Source organism: Stigmatopora argus, chromosome 11 (genome assembly GCF_051989625.1).
Source record: "Stigmatopora argus isolate UIUO_Sarg chromosome 11, RoL_Sarg_1.0, whole genome shotgun sequence".
Taxonomy (NCBI): domain Eukaryota; kingdom Metazoa; phylum Chordata; class Actinopteri; order Syngnathiformes; family Syngnathidae; genus Stigmatopora; species Stigmatopora argus.
Window position 1 is genome coordinate 14,793,522 of NC_135397.1, and position 16,950 is coordinate 14,810,471.

At 39.1% G+C, this 16,950-nt stretch overlaps 2 protein-coding genes across 2 annotated transcripts; one reads left to right on the forward strand and one right to left on the reverse strand.

Annotated features, from left to right (window-relative positions):
• Positions 1-1,183: 1,183 nt before the first annotated feature.
• Positions 1,184-14,020, forward strand: LOC144084349 (calcineurin subunit B type 1-like). The gene is made up of 6 exons (XM_077612678.1): positions 1,184-1,376; positions 3,649-3,688; positions 7,892-8,068; positions 9,128-9,187; positions 10,174-10,358; positions 12,345-14,020. Exons 1-6 carry the CDS (start codon positions 1,374-1,376, stop codon positions 12,390-12,392), a joined length of 513 nt encoding a protein of 170 aa, XP_077468804.1. The 5' UTR covers positions 1,184-1,373; the 3' UTR covers positions 12,393-14,020.
• Positions 14,021-14,206: 186 nt separating this feature from the next.
• Positions 14,207-16,782, reverse strand: pno1 (partner of NOB1 homolog). Its single transcript, XM_077612677.1, has 7 exons — positions 16,485-16,782; positions 16,272-16,418; positions 15,953-16,036; positions 15,082-15,142; positions 14,863-14,980; positions 14,485-14,555; positions 14,207-14,408 (listed from the first exon to the last, which is right to left on the reverse strand). Exons 1-7 carry the CDS (start codon positions 16,671-16,673, stop codon positions 14,341-14,343), a joined length of 738 nt encoding a protein of 245 aa, XP_077468803.1. The 5' UTR covers positions 16,674-16,782; the 3' UTR covers positions 14,207-14,340.
• Positions 16,783-16,950: the final 168 nt, after the last annotated feature.

A 16,950-nucleotide genomic window follows, 5' to 3' on the forward strand; every position in this document is an offset into this window, starting at 1 on the left:
TAAATTAACAGTAGACAGTACCAACAATAAACAAAATTGAAAAAAAATCTAAATATCTTTTCATATAGTGCATGCTATCTATATCAATATCATCATCTTATTCAGGTAAGAAATCACTCATAAGAATATGCCCAGTTATTAAACATACTTTGCAAAATTACAACTCTAAAACAGAATGCATCATTTATAGACGAATAAAAATCGGATCTAAATAAAATACCAGCATCTGTTGGTATAGACTAACCACAATGCGTGTGAAGTTTATTTCCAATTCATTCAAATTATTTCATAAAATATACATAAGTGATCATATTTAAAATTGTATTGTGATTTAGTAATTATCTTTTTATGGAATAGGATTAGAACCACTGAAGAAAAAAAGTGTGGGCAAGATTTTAACTTTTATTCTCTGAGTTCTGATTTTGTTCTCAGAATTCTGACTTTGACTTGGGAATTCTAATTCTATTCTCAGAATCTTGGCCTCGTTTTATTTTTTCAGTGGCCCTAATCTCCAAAATCAAATGTTATTCTAAGAATTTTGAGTTTAAAGTGAGACTCAGAGGCACTAATTCTCTTCTGGTTTGGTAAAAGTCCTTAATTTTAAAGGAGTTGGAGGCTATCTGATTAATCAACTGTAAAAAAAATAGTATACAAGTATACAGTAATCCCTCAAATATCATGGTTTTTGTAGTCCAGACATGGCGGTGACAAACGAAAAACTGCAAAGTCGGATCACCCCTAATATAAGTACCTTTTTTTTTCCAGTGCTGAGTTCTTGTAGCAAGCGGAAGAAAGGGAGTGGCTTCCGCTTACGAGTTTTAGCGTGGATTTTCACATTTTTATGAACTTAAAAAAAATGTCAGTGCTGAGTCCTAGTAGCAAGCGGAAGACAGGGGAGTGGCTTCCGCTTGCGAGTTTCAGCGTGGATTTTCACATTTTTATGAACTTAATTTTTTTTTAAATAACTTCTTATTTTAATTTAAAAAAACACTAATTTCGTTATACACATTTGTTGTATAATGACAATAAAGGCTTTTGACTGAATTGACAAAAAACCCGCCATGTAGTGAAACCGCGATAGTTGAAACCGCGATATTTGAGGGATTACTGTATATTACGCCGTGGCTCTCCCTTTTGGTTGTCTATTGACTCCGCCTCCTCCTCCTCCTGTTCCGCTTATTGGCTCTCCCTCCCTGTTTCTCCTCTGCAGTCAACGCGTCGGTGAGCGAGGCTGTTGAGCCCCCAAAACTGAGTAAAACGCCGAGACGTGATCCCCCTCTATCCCGTTTGAGTGGTCTCACCGCGGCGGCATTCAGAGCTCTCCTTCCACTGTCTTCCACGCATCGGCTAGATTTCCTCATCTGCGCAGAACCATGGTAAAAACAACTCCCGTTTTCTCCCGCGCTTTACCCGGTCGATGAAATGCGCCATTTTACATAATATTTGGCTAGTTTTGTTGAATGGTAATGGGGGAACTCGATTTTCTCGCCTACTTTTGTGGCTCCTTGTCCGCGCCCTGTGTGTAATACCCCCGGGGAGGGGGAACTGGAGGGGGCTAGACTGTCAGCAGCCGGAAAGCCTTTGGCCCACATTCGCGTCTTTTGATCCTCTGCCACTTAATGTCTTGTTGTTCACCCTTACGTTTACGGGTAAAGTGGTTTTCGTGGCATAAATTCACGCTGCAAAATCACCCAGTGGACTGTAACGCCGTGTGTTTTAGTGCTAAATGTGGCACTTGGTGTGTTTTGTTGTCGATGTTGACATTTGCAACAATGTAATTTCATGAAGAAGCTCTCATGGTAGACCACACGATAGCATCTTGTGCTGCCAAATTTAGTTTAATTTGAATTAAATTAAAAAAGAAAGAAAGAAAAGGAACAACCAATCTGTTTTAACTAGGAGGGATGGCAGTAAATAATCATGTTTCAGTGCAATTGACGTGAATAATCGTACATATCCATTTGAACCGGGAGGGGCTAGCAGACTATCTTCTCAGTTCCAATGGATTGGACATCTTTTTGCACCTCAGTCGGCTTTCATATTTTGTTAGCAAGTATTTACATTTTGTCCCCTAAATGCAGCTCCTATTACAAGTAGGGAAATCCCGATAATGACTTTTTTTTGTCTTCCGATCGAATCCGTTTTTTTCAAGATATGTTTTGCCTATACCGATCCGGTGCCATTCTGATACCAATGCTTTTATTCATTCATTTTCTGAACCCCTTTATCCTCATTAAGGTCGTGGGGGGTGCTGGAGCCTATCCCAACTGATTCTGGGCCAGAGGCGGGGGACACCCTGAATCGGTGGCCAGCCAATCGTAGGGCACAAGGAGACGGAAAACCATGCACGCACACCCATACATAGGGGCAATTTACAGTGTGCAATCAGCCTACCATGCATGTTCTTGGAATGTGGGAGGAAACCGGAGCACCCGGAGGAAACCCATGCAGGCCCGGGGGAAACATGCAAACTCCACACAGATGGACATGACCTGGATTTGAACCCAGGACCCCAGAGCTATGAGGCCGACATGCTAACCACTCGCGCCACCGGGCTGCCCTCTCGGAAAATTTTGTCTCTGAGAAATGTCAGAAATTCAAACATTCCCCAAAATATAGATACACTTGGTGTCCTATATTTTATTTTTAAATTGGTAGAGTTGCTCCCATTGGCTGTGTCCCACACAGTATGCTACTAATAATAGCGTTAATCCCACTTGGCGGTTTTTCAATTATCGCAGTCATGTCTGGTCAACATTATCCGCAAAATTTGAGGAATCACTGTATTGAACACTCTTTATTTTCCCTCTAAGACTTCGAGGGAAGGCTGAAATTTAAAATACCAGGAGAGAGCCTGGATGTCAGTTGAGTTTTACTGGAACTTCAGAGAGTTTTTTTTTTAATATATATATATTTTTTTATTCAACTTTTCTTTTAGACTGGGCTTTTAGGACCTTATAGAAAGAACACAAAAATCTCAAATCGTTTTTCACAAACAGCATGGGATAGTATGAAAGCTTATTGCATTAACATTAAAAATAAAAAAAAGCCCTGGCCTTTTTTCAAATTAATTTATTTTTGGGGGTGTTTTTTCAATTAGATATTTTTTGAAACCTCAGTTTTTCAATATAATTAATTTGCTGGGGTTGTTTTTTTAATGCATTTTTTCTTCTTTGTTTTTCAAACATTTTTTTTCCTCGGGTTGGTTTTTTTAATTAATTATTTTCCTTCTTTGTTCTTCAAATGACTCATTTTTTAATTCAAAATTTATTCAAAAAACAACCCCAGAATTCAAATTGGAAAAACAGAGGGAAAAAAATAATTTAAAAAACGAGAAAAAAAAGTATTCAAAAAACAAGCCAAGAAAATTAATTAATTTAAAAAAAACGGAGGTTTCAAAACATTATTAATTCAAAAAACAACCCAAAAAGGTCATTTAAAAACGACCAAGGCTTTCGAAAAATATATTTTTAAAGGTGGCTACAATAAGCTTCTGTAGGTTCCATGGAGAAAGACTAATATTTGATTATTGTGCTTGTTGGATGCAAAATGTGAAAATCCATCTTCTAGTGACAGTGTGCAACGGATTACTCAAGAGTACATAGGCCTAATGTAAATATTAATAAATTCTTGTTTTTCCCTCCTCAGGGAAATGAAGCCAGCTTCCCTCTGGAAATGTGCACGCATTGTAAGTATTGCCGTCATTTAAAAAAAAAAAAATCATAGAAAAGTTACTACGTGACGTATACATTGCTTATTCAATTACTGAAATGAGTGTGGCCCGGTGGAGCTAGTGATTAGCGCGTCGGCCTCACAGCTCTGGGATCCTGGGTTCAAATCCAGGTCACGTCCACCTGTGTGGAGTTTGTTTGCATGTTCTCCCGGGCCTGCGTGGGTTTCTTCCGGTTACTCCGGTTTCCTCCCACATTCCAACAACTTGCATGGTAGGCTGATTGGACACTAAATTGCCCCTAGGTATGGGTGTGAGTGTGCATGGTTGTCTGTCTCTTTGTGCCCTGCGATTCAGGGTGTCACCTGCCTCTGGCCCGAAGTCAGCTGGGATAGGCTCCAGAACCCCCCGCGACCCTAATGAGGATAAAGTGGTTCAGAAAATGAGATGAGAAGTACTGCAAGAATATCTCATCTCAGTGTTACTGGAACAAGGACACAGTAGAAAAGCAGCTAAAACGGGTGCACATCACGTGGGGCTTTAATTGGCGGTGGAGCTGAGCTCAGACAGGAAATGATGACCTCCATTACACGTGATTAAAGGAACTGTAAAATCATTTAGGATTTTCTTTTAAATAGAAAAAATAACTAGGGATGTGGAAACCTTTGGCAACTGACAAAACATACTGTTATGTGTGCGGGGTATGTAGCGTGGTAGGACCCAAAAGCAGGGCAGCAATAACTAGGGACTAAGAAACCAAGTGAACAAAACCAAACGCAGGGAGGACGCAGGGAGACCAGGAGCACTGGACATGGGGAGAGCAAAGGTAAATACAGGTCGATACAAGTGACACACAAGCGACGATCCGACAAGGACTGACAAATACACAGGGTTTAAATAGACAGACATGGGTTGACAAGACAATCAGAAACACCTGGGTTTGATTTTTTTAGTTGACATTTTGCATTTTATAACTTGAATATCTTCCCATTTGCGTGTTTCGTAACCTGAATATTTCATTCATTCATTCTTTTTCTGAACCGCTTATCCTCACAAGGGTCGTGGGGGGGTGCTTGAGCCTATCCCAGCTGACTTCAGTCTGGAGGCGGGGGACACCCTTAATTGGTGGCCAGCTGATCGCAGGGCACAAGCGGGCGGAGAACCGTTCACACTCATATCTAGTGAAATTTGAAGTGTCTAATCTGCCTACTATGCATATGTATGTTTTTGGAATGTGGGAGGAAACCAGAGTACGCGGAGAAAACCCATGCAGGCCTTGGGAGAACATGCAAACTCCACAAGGTGGACCGACCTGGATCCGAACCCAGGACCTCAGACCTGTGAGGCTGACTGACACGCTAACCATTCATCCGGCGGGTCGCCCTGAATATTTCATATGTAGAGACGTTTGTTCCTCTGGATTGTTTTGCTGCTTGTAGCCTTTAATTCATTCACTAGCATTGAGTGATCATGGTTCACTGCCATTGCCTGCGATAGATGTCCAGTCCAATTTTGGGGTTTCCTTCGATCACTGTCAACCCTTCCAGTCAAAATAAATTGGACGTCTATCGTTGCCAATGGCAGCCAACTAGTAAATACTTAAAAATAAAAGTGAATGAATACATTTTAATACCCTGATATTTTTTTACTGGAAAACTACTGAAAATTATGTGATCAAACCATTTTCTGAGCATGTGTTGGGAAATCCGGGACATCCTTATTGCGACCGTCCTCATACTCCCACAAGCAGATGGTCCATTCTGAGGCCTGGTTGTGGGCCATGCTGGCATTGATCTTTATCGTTATAAAAACTCAACACAGATTGGAACTCTGTCAGTACACTAGGATTCCTTTGAATGTAAAGTGCTATAAAGAGTGACTCTCGGCACTTATGTTTCACACTCGAGGCGTGGTTCGAAGCATTCCACCTTAAACTCATGTATGAAGAATTTCCCCTCTCAAATTGGAATGCTGTTCATGTATGATCAAAGAGCTTGACGGCATCACCACCACCCATCTAGACGTTCTGCCCGGACATTGGGGTTTCCCTAGGGACTGTGAGTCACCAGCGGGGTGGCGAAGGGGAGTTCAGAAGGGGTTTCTATTGACGGAGCAGCTATAAATAACACTGCCTTGGTGAGTTCCTGCAGCCACATGCAGGAAAGCTGTACGTTACCTTAGCAATCAGATTGATGGAGTTTTTGATTTATACTAGATTGTTATGAATCAAATTATGAAAACGTACTGCCCAGTGACACACGCTTAATAAATATTCAAATCAAACCAGAACACAGTGTGGTATCAACATGCCCCAAGTCATGTCCTTGACATAGTTGAAATTTGAAGCATCTTGCGTTTTAATAACGTGCCAAAAACGAGGATTTTGATTTTTGCAATATTTCAACTATTCGGCTCATTTAAAAAAAGACGTGTTATTTACGACTCTGGGCTTAATATTTCAGAGGGGAATATACATTGGAAGCTAAAGCTGCTCTAAGAAAAGTTGGATTATGAAAGTTGCTTTACCCCTACTTACGAAGTTAAGTGTTTCCACAACTTGTTTCGTAACTTGGATTTCTCATAGAAATAGAGCAGTATTTTTTTATGTAAATACTCTTAATTCCTCAAACACACTACCAACTAAACTCTTCAAAAATGATCAAAGTGTCCCAATTATGTATGAAAGATGTGCAAAACCCCTAAAAATGATCAGAAAATGATTTAATAATGTAATAAAATGAATATCAAGCATGAAAAAATATTTTCTATTTGTGCAGGTGCAAAAGAATAAGGAAGCTAACATTAGGCCACAGACCCAAGCACCCAAACACATAAACACATCTAAACAACTTCAAATTATGAATTCAAAACAACAGCATTAAATAGCTGCTTTTTCCAGACATAATCGACTCCGTCACTTTCTGTGCAGTTTCTTCCTCTTCTATCCAAAGGAGTAAAAGTCTCTCCATCTCGTTGTTCAGTGATGACCTCGTTTTTGAAATCATAGAGAGGCCATGCCAAGGAGCCGTTGCTTTTAACTTTTAATGCTTCCTTGCTTCATTATCGCCATGACAATAGCTGGGTTACAGACGTAATGCCTTGACATAACAGTCATGGATGGATAACAGGGCCCGCTTCTTCATTTCATTCACACCGATAAATTTAAAAAAAGAACAGAGTTGCTTTAACCACACAAAAAAACTAAAAGAAAAAAAAATATGGAGGGTTGTTGTTGGCAGACAGCCAGAGGAGTGTAGGGGGATTATTAAGCAAGACGCAACACTACTGTGACCATTTCCAAATAAAATTACGGATACAGGAAATGTATTGACATCAGAACTACCGTATTTACTCGAATATAAGTCGCATTTGTCGGACAAAAAAATGATGACTGAATCGAGGGTACGGCTCATATGGGCATAAAAAGACGACATGCACGAAACTACACGAACTTACATCACTTCCTTTTGAAAGGAAATGATTGTACATCTGTGATTATGAAATAAAACAACTTCCGCTTTGATTTTTTTCTTTTGATATCTTATTCGAAAGTGACAATTATTGCAGTAGTATGAACCATAAAAAAAAAAATTGACATTAGAAGCAATTTGGCCGCCACAAGATCTTAAACTTCTGGTAAGAAAATTGTAATTTCTATCTTTAAAAAGCATCAGGTTCTCATCAAGATAGTTATTTCTTTTTTCCAAATTGAATAATTTGATATTTTGCATTTACAAAGACAGGCATATTAACTTCCTTATGATATTGACCCTAATAATGTGCTTTTGATTCATACAGTATCTCATAAATACAACGTGGGATGATGTTTCTTAAAATTTTCCCTTCAAAATAACACATTTGTACTCCCTATTAAAACCATGAATATGGAGGTGAAAATTGTGAATCAGTGGGCGGCATATCCGTGAGAAAATTGTAGAATTCAACAATTTTAGGCAATTTTAAGGGTGCAGTTTATATGCCCGGGCGGTTTATATCCGAGTAAATACGGTAAGTGGGTCGAAGAGTTTGCGAAAGGTCAATTGCTGCTATAGAAAATCTATTCTAACTCGGGGGTGCCTCCTGGTCCAAATGCATTGGACACGTTTCACTTGCAGTGTCTCTGAAACATCCGTTGAAATCTTCGATATTGTGGTATTGTATTATCTTCGATATTAAATTTATTCACCAAATGTGACTAAACTTTCTTGTTTTGTGTTTAAGTCGACCCAGATGAGATTAAACGTCTGGGGAAGCGTTTCAAGAAGTTAGACCTGGATAACTCGGGCTCCCTCAGTGTGGAGGAGTTCATGTCCCTGCCTGAGTTGCAGCAAAACCCTTTGGTGCAGAGGGTCATCGACATATTTGACACAGACGGCAACGGAGAAGTGGACTTTAAAGGTGGAGCCCACAAATTCAGATGTTGCTCTGTTTTTACTAAGGCACAAATCTTTTGGTCTAGGGGCCCCAATTCTCACAAGAACATATTTTATCATCCAAACTCCAGTAACTTTACTCCTGTGTAAAAAAAACAAAAAACTATGCATATTCAGATTTTTAGTGGAAAGAAAATATTATTACTAGACTAAAACCGGGTGGCCCGGTGGCGTGAGTGGTTTAGCGTGTCGGCCTCATAACTGTGGGGTCCTGGGTTCAAATCCAGGTCATGTCCACCTGTGTGGAATTTGGGTGGGTTTCCTCCGGGTACTCCGGTTTCCTCCCACGTTCCAAAAACATGCATGGTAGGCTGATTGGACATGCTAAATTGCCCCTAGGTATGGGTGTGAGTGTGCATGGTTGTCCGTCTCCTTGTGCCCTGCGATTGGCTGGCCACCGATTCAGGGTGTCCCCCGACTCTGGCCCGGAGACAGCTGGGATTGGCTCCAACACCCCCCGAGACCCTAATGATAATACAGCGGTTCAGAAAATGAGATGAGATGAGACTAAAGCCATTTATTTTTCCAACACAGTCGTACTACCAATATTCAAATTTAATAGTCATTTTCAAATGTTAACAAGTGAAATACAAATATTGTGGCAGTATTGCAAATTTCATTATGATAAACAAGCAAAAAGGACTTAGAAAATTATCTTTCCTCATGCCAAAGTTGCCTGGTATAGGTTCTGACACCCCCGTAAATTTTGAGGATTACTTGAACGGAAAATAAATAAATAGTGAAAAGACTATATTACTGCAGTGCAGTGCTTCTCAATTATTTTCGATTGCGAGCTAGAGGAATAATTAAACGTTTCGCGTTAAAAATGTTTTAAAAAATATATTTCAATACAATTTAAACATAAATCTCTCTAAGGCAGACTGTCAATGTATTCATTCTTTAAAAGATAGTAAAAAAAAATACAGGATATAAGTTATAAGGACTAATGAGTGCTTGCTTTATACATGGACTTTCATTGTCTCACATAAAATGTGTTTTGGCCTTTGACTCTTTGCTGTTATAGAGTTCATCGAAGGTGTGTCGCAGTTCAGTGTCAAAGGTGACAAGGAGCAGAAGCTTCGATGTAAGTTGACCCCTGACCCCGCCTTTTCACTGGCATTTAAATTTACAAAGACAATATAGCGAAATGGTGTTATTTCATGATACTTTCTATCCTAAAAAGCCCCCCACCGAGTATCAATATTTATCATTTAAAAAGGAACCATATTTTCTACTAGAATAGCGCCTCTGTTAACTAATTGACTGCTGCTGACAGTGCTAGACGTTCAATTAATTTTAACTGGGGGAATTTAAAGGTCACTTCCTCTTCATTTTCCAGTCATTTATAGGTCACTTCCTCTTCATTTTCCAGTCATTTATAGGTCACTTCCTCTTCATTTTCCAGTCATTTATAGGTCACTTCCTCTTCATTTTCCAGTCATTTATAGGTCACTTCCTCTTCATTTTCCAGTCATTTATAGGTCACTTCCTCTTCATTTTCCAGTCATTTATAGGTCACTTCCTCTTCATTTTCCAGTCATTTATAGGTCACTTCCTCTTCATTTTCCGTCATTTATAGGTCACTTCCTCTTCATTTTCCGTCATTTATAGGTCACTTCCTCTTCATTTTCGGTCATTTTTGGGATACTTCCTCTTCATTTTAATTATGGGACATTTGCGAGCCACTTTCTGTTCAGTAACCTAAAATCCACTAGAATTGACTAGTAAATGCCCAAAAAATTCAACAGGAAGTGACAGTTTAATGCCCAAAAAATCAACAAGAAGTGAAACAAAAATTAACTCATTAACTGCCATTGACAGCCATAGAGGATTAATCTGTTTGAAGTGGGAACGTTCATTCGCTGAACCCCATCCAGTTTAAGCAGGTTGGAGGACTACTAATGAAAAACTCCTTCCAATTCACAGAAGGATGAAATGAGATTGTTTTTCCTGTTTCCTGATCCATGTAAAAATATAGGTTGTTCACCGTATTGTGAGATAATCATTTGTATCGGGAGCTCCCCATTCTGGAACAAGAAAAGTGTTAGTCTGTTTGTCCGTTACTTGCAGTTGCTTTCCGCATTTATGACATGGACAAGGATGGCTACATCTCCAATGGCGAGCTGTTCCAGGTGCTGAAGATGATGGTGGGAAACAATCTAAAGGACACACAGCTGCAGCAGATCGTGGACAAAACGATCATCAACGCCGACAGGGATGGTGATGGCAGGATATCCTTTGAGGAGTTCTGTGCGGTGAGTCTCAGCCACGAGGCGCCACTCTGCTACTAAACCGTGACCGGACGTTTCGTCGAAAGACGTTTGGTCCCCGGACGTTTGGTCGACCGGACGTTTGGTCGACCGGACGGTTGGTCGACCGGACGTTTGGTCGACCGGACGTTTGGTAGAACGGGTTCGCATGCAATTGATAGATTTTAACATTGGGTGAATAGGGATTTAATGACTATTATTTAACATTGAGTGAATAGGGTTAGGGTTAAACAAATGAAAGTCTCGTGACTCAAACCTCAGGACTCGCGAACCCGGCGACCAAACGTCAGTTCTACCAAACGTCCGGTCGACCAAACGTCCGGGGACCAAGCGTCCGGGGACCAAACGTCCGGGGACCAAAGGTCTTTCGACGAAACGTCCGAGTACCCTACTAAACACTAGGGCTGTAGCCATCGATCATTTAAGTAATTGATTAATTTATCTATTTACGACCAATTCATTAGATTAATCATTTGAACATTTAATGTGTTGCAGAATAATGTTGAGATGTGAAACAAAGAAACAAGTGTTTCGGCTTGCATATTAATTGCCTTATTTCTATCACGCAATGGACCAATATAGGATATACAAGGTGCATCACCCCAAAACCCAGGCAAGCCCAGGGAAAACATGCAAACTTCACACAAGAAGTCACAAACGTGGGTTTGAACCTTTGATCTCAGAACTGTGAGGCTAACCACTCGTTCACCGGGCTGCTCAATTAATAAATTACACACTGCAATAAACTACGGTCGTACCTCTACTTACAAATTCTTCTACATACAACATTTTCAGGTTGCGAAACACTTTGATATGCAAATGACTGTTGCAATATACGAGAACAAGGTCCATGAAATCCCCCAAGGAGTAAATGGATTTCCTGTATCTGTTATATTATTTTGAAATCGTTACAGTAACGTTGCATTCTGGTTGACAACCTCCCTACACTCCACTGTATTGCTGCATTGGCTGTGTAAACAACAACATCATTCTTACATTTACATCTTTATTATATTGTTATCATTTTCTCTCGTTTTTGTGTTTCTTACATCTTTTATACAAAATTTAATTATTTTTAAAGGGTTTAGTTGGTAGTGTTTTTGAAGACTGGAATGAATTAGAGAATTTACATTTAAAGTACTTTAGGCGTGAGTGGTTAGTGCGTCGGCCTCACAGCTTTAGGGTCCTGGGTTCAAATCCAGGTCGGTCGACCTGTGTGGAGTTTGCATGTTCTCCCGGCCTTGTGTGGGTTTTCTCTGGGTACCCCAGTTTCCTCCCACATTCCAAAAACATGCATGTTAGGCTGATTGGACACTCTAAATTCCCCCTAGGTATGAATGTGAGCGTGAATGGTTGTTTGTCTCCTTGTGCCCTGTGATTGGCTGGCCACCAATTCAGGGTGTCCCCCGCCTCTGGCCCGAAGTCAGCTGAGATAGGCTCCAGCACCCCCCGTGGCCTTAGTGAGGATAAAGCAATTCAGAAAATGAAATGAGAAAATGAATAAGAAATGCAGATATTCTCCAGTGGGGTGGAATTGCGAGGAGCAGCCGAGTAACCATATGTACACATAACCACGTAACCACAAAACCTAAAAAATATGTTACACAGACTCAGAAATGTTCAAGAATGAAGATGTTAGAAGTCCGTGATGAACAAGGGTTGCCGGCACACGAATCAGGAACTTATCACCAGCCAGACCTCCATGGTGCTAGAAAAAGATGAAAAACAAAGGGGGCTTTTGGTCAGACGGTCTAACTCAAACTCTGCCGGTGGCAAATACCCCATTTAGTCCGCCTGGAGTGCGCCGTTTCCCCATCCGGCCCCTATCCTTCACAAGCTGGCTCTTGTTCGCTTACAGCGCGCTAACCTTGGAAAAATCAAGTTGAACTTGAAGCTTCTATTCAAATTATTTGATTTAATCGATTGTTGTAGCTCTACCTCCAGGGTAACTTGCTTTCTTTCCCTCCTCAGGTGGTCGGGGGTCTGGACATCCATAAAAAGATGGTGGTGGATGTGTGAGCGTACCTCTGCCCTCCCGAGTTCTCCTCCACGCACGCTTTCGCTTACCCTGCCGTCGACGACCATATGTCAAAAAGCGCCTCAGTGTTCCATGGGCAGATTTTCCATCGCCAAGGGCCCCGCTCAAGTGTTTCATGAAGAGCGAGTGCCGCTCCCCGAAATATCGAACAAGACTGAAAGACGAGGAGACCGACGGAGAGAACCCCCCCTTTTTAAAAAAATATTTATTTCGTCTTTATCTTTTATATGTGAGTAAAGTATGTATACGTTCATTTACACTTGACTTGCAGTACAACCAGTTGGTCAGGTATGACGTGCCAAGCAAACATATCCACTTAATTACCCTAAATGTATTTTCCAAATATTTGAGAAGAAAAAGCCTTCCATTTGATTTTGTTGTCGCTTGACAGTGCTGGAATAAGAAATGTAGTAGTTTTATTTTCAAATGATGTTTCTTAAAGAACACTTGTATAGTAACAGTAGTAAGTTAAATCATCTCCCATTGATGGCAATAGATTTGGGGTCATGGACGCTGACACTGTCGGTATCCCAATTTAAATGGATTGGGTGGGTATCTATTGCTGTCAATGGCAGTCAATTTAGTATTCATTTGATGGTATTTTAGTAGTAATAAGAGTCTCGTAAAAGAAAGTGTTCAAAATTAAAGGGAAAAAACTAATTTATGCAGTTTCTGAATATGAACATCCATTTAATCATTCCTTAAATATTAAACCATTTTGATTTAGACCCATATTTTTTGTTTGTTTGGGGGGTGAGGTTTGACTTTAAAATAAACCCAGGAACAACGAGAGCATCTACCAGATGATCTTCATTTTTATTGTTTCATTAAGTCATTTTGTTCAAAATTATTTTGGGCAAAACATTGATAACCCTTATTTTAGTTTATTTGTTGCTCACTGGACCTTGACACCCTCCAATTTATTGTTTTTTTTATTGCAGAAAATGTATTTTATAGAAAAACACTTGAATCTTCCAATTTTTTTCTGCCATTAAAAGATGAGCTGTGAACTATTTTTTTTTGATAACTTGGAAATGTCAAACTTTCCTTTTAGGCTATTTTGTTTTCTTAGGCTAGCCTGGAAAGAAAATTATTTTAAAAAAGGAACTAATGAAAGTACATTATTTTTAGGTGTTACACTGTACATCTCCCAATTTCCCAAAACTGGAGAATTACTATAAACTGGATCAAGCATGATACAAATTTCCTTTTCTTTTGTGCATGAAGACGTTTGGGAGAGCCTGTCTTGTTTACACTTTGGACTGATGTGACTAGAAACTATTTGAGTTCTACACCGTCTAGATGTTGCCAAATGATTAGTCTCCACATGAACTGAAGTGCAGGATCCTGGTGTCATATTAACTGCCACAAGCTTTTAGATTTTTTTAAGGTACATAATGGTTAAATGCACTTGTTTATGTAGATACCATTACATGAATTGGGAATTGCAGTTTTGGAGATTTCTCTTGTATGTATTGGGGGATTTCAAATATATATTTATATGTTTTTCTTCTGTTTTTGTGCATGCTGCAACTTATGCTGTACGACTGTTGGAAACTTGAGCTATAGGAAAATTAATTCACATTTAAATAAAAGAAACTGTTCCATTTTTCTCTATTTATAGTTCTTACATCACCAGAAAAACAATTTTGATTTTGTTCCTTTTTTTAACCAAAACCTTAGCAGATAATAAACATGATTTAAAATAGTGAGATGAAAAAAAAATACAATTTAAATTAGAATTTTGAATTCTTTAGTAACTAAAGACCAGAAGATGGCCAAAAAGTAAACAAAATTGACTCCATTGATCTTTATATATATACAGTACACGGAACAAAATTTTTATGACATGCATTCCTCATCTGAGATCAAGTCCATGATGATTATATCATGAGGAATTGCCAAAGTGTTGAATAAACAGCAACCAGTTCAGAATCTTTCCGCAGCCCTACTGGCAACCGCTCGGATGTTGCCGTACACTTTGGACGGTGGACTTCCTGTTAAGGGGAAACAATGTGTTTAAGAAAAGAATACTACATTGAAGAATGAAACAAAAAATATGAAGTTTCTCACCTAAGATGAGGTTACATATAGCTGTGCGGGCCATCTTAATGTTTTGAAAGGAACCCAAAATGTGCACTTTCCTGTAGAAGCCAGACAACATCAATTTACAACACTTTTACAGACTAAAGAGCTACATTTCGTTGGGTGTATTTATTGCAAAAATAATGTGGAGACCTGCAGTTTATAGCCTGTAAATTTTGGTATTTAAAACTGAAATAATTCTATAGAATTTGTTTAAAAATAATCTAGTGTAAAATTCTATGAATATAATAACATCACATGAACCTATTGTCACTTGTTATTAATTTTCTAATGTAACTAGTAACTAAATGTTACAGTTAAAATTAAAAAGTACACCAAAATTGCAAGTTAAATGATGTAACTAACGTGTCTGCCAGCACAATGCGAGTCTTGGTGACGTTTTCAATGGTGAATTTGGTTTTTCCTCCTTTGCCGGCAATCCTGCCGATGGCTCGCGACAAGTGATCGCCCTTTAGCGGTTTCACTGCAAAAAAATAATAAAACAAACAAACAAAAAAGTAGAAACAGAAAGTGATCATGAGTCCTTCTGTTCAGTGGGAAAATTGTCCCCAAAGCCTGTTTTACCGTCTGTGACGTCAAAGGATTCCAGAAAGAGTTCGTCCAGCCTTACAAGGGCTAGCGCATCCTAGCAAGTACACATAAAAATTGTCATTACTCATTTGTTATTTTTTTAAATTCAAGATTGCCTTGCAAAATGTAACACATTTGATCTTTTTTTTTAATCCCAACTCAATCTCAGTATCTACATTAATTTACAAACGAATTTAAATGCATTTGGACTAAAAATCAACGTTTACATGATTTTAATAATATTTTTGTTCTCATGAAACAGTGCCATTATTTGCGTGTGGTTCTTCTAGTTGTATTTTTAAACTCATTTTTTCTTTTATTTACTCTTCTACAGTCTCTACATGTTTGGGTCAGATAAATTGGTAAAAAGTTGAGAACATACCACATTTTCTCGCATATAAGCTGTATTTGTAACAAAAAAAAATTTGGGGACTGAATCAGGGGTACGGCCTATATGCGCACAAGACTTACAAGCGTTGCTATAATCTTTCACCAGTAGATGCTGGGTACTTAAAATTTAATATTTATTGGTTATTTTCTGTTTGGCAGTAAGAAAACAACCATTACTGGATGATTTACTAACGTCCTAATGACAGTGCCCCTAATAATGTCCTTTTGATTCATCCATTGTCTCAGAAATACCACATGCGATGATTTTTCTTAAGATTTTCCCTTCAAAGTAACACTTTTGTATTCCCTACTAAAACCATGAATATTGAGGTGAAAATTTTGAATCAGGGGGTGGCTTATTTGCGAGAAATTGTTAAATTCAATGATTTTAAGGCAATTTTAAGGAACGGCTTATACATCTTATATGCGGGCAAATATGGTACAGATTTAGGATTACTTGTGTAACCGTACTCACTTCAACCTGGAAGCCCAGAATGAAGGCTTTCACAAAATCTGCTGCTTTGGTGAGTGACGAAATGTCTTGTGTGTCTTTGCAAGTCTGACAGAAAAAGAAAGAAAAATGACACGTCATTATATCAGATTGCCTTGCACCCATTTGAGTTTGCTCGTATTTTTGTGCTCAACAAATTACACCCTACTCACGGGCTGCCATTGACGGTGACTGACGTCCAGTCCTTTTAAACTGCCCCTCCCAGTGAGAGTGGATTGTACGCTAGTGGCCGTCAATGGTACCATAAAGCGATTATTCACATAACAGAACAACTAACACTCACTTTAATCTCCACATTGCGTGTTTTGAGGTTGAATCTGATTTGAAGTTGCAGATTTTCCACGATGGGAGTGTAGATCTTTAGCCAGTTCTCCTTGAGAGGTGTGTAGCGGTGTGCCGGAACGGCCACTTTACGCATTTGATCCGCCCCCTATGAATAGAAAAGATACACCTAAACCCCTATGATACAGCTGCACAACAATGTGTTTCTTATTACCCTTAGTTTATCGAGAGAAATTGGTGGAAACTGAGGCCTCTTGGTTGCTACAGGTCCCTCAGTGTCCATATCAGCTGCATCGCGTTTCCTCTTATGGCTCTTTTTAGACTTGACTACTATAAAACTGTCGCCACCATCATTTTCTTCCATTGAACCAGTGTCAACTACTTTGTTTGTCGCCAAATCCATGATCAAATTGAGTTTCTGAAAAATCCAATCATGAAGTTAAAAGTCAGCAAAATACAAGCACGGAGGCTGATGGTGTCCTCGTGCAACCGGAAAGACCCAAGAAGGGACGTTATAATCGCCTTAAAGAAATACAAATTCAGAAATGGGTTTAAAAACTTTAACTAATAGTTTCATATGAATTAATATTTCATAATGATAACAATTAAAAATAGGCAATTTTACGCTTCAACAAATGTATTTAAGAATTATTCGAAAGAATAAATTTTCCAGGCAAATT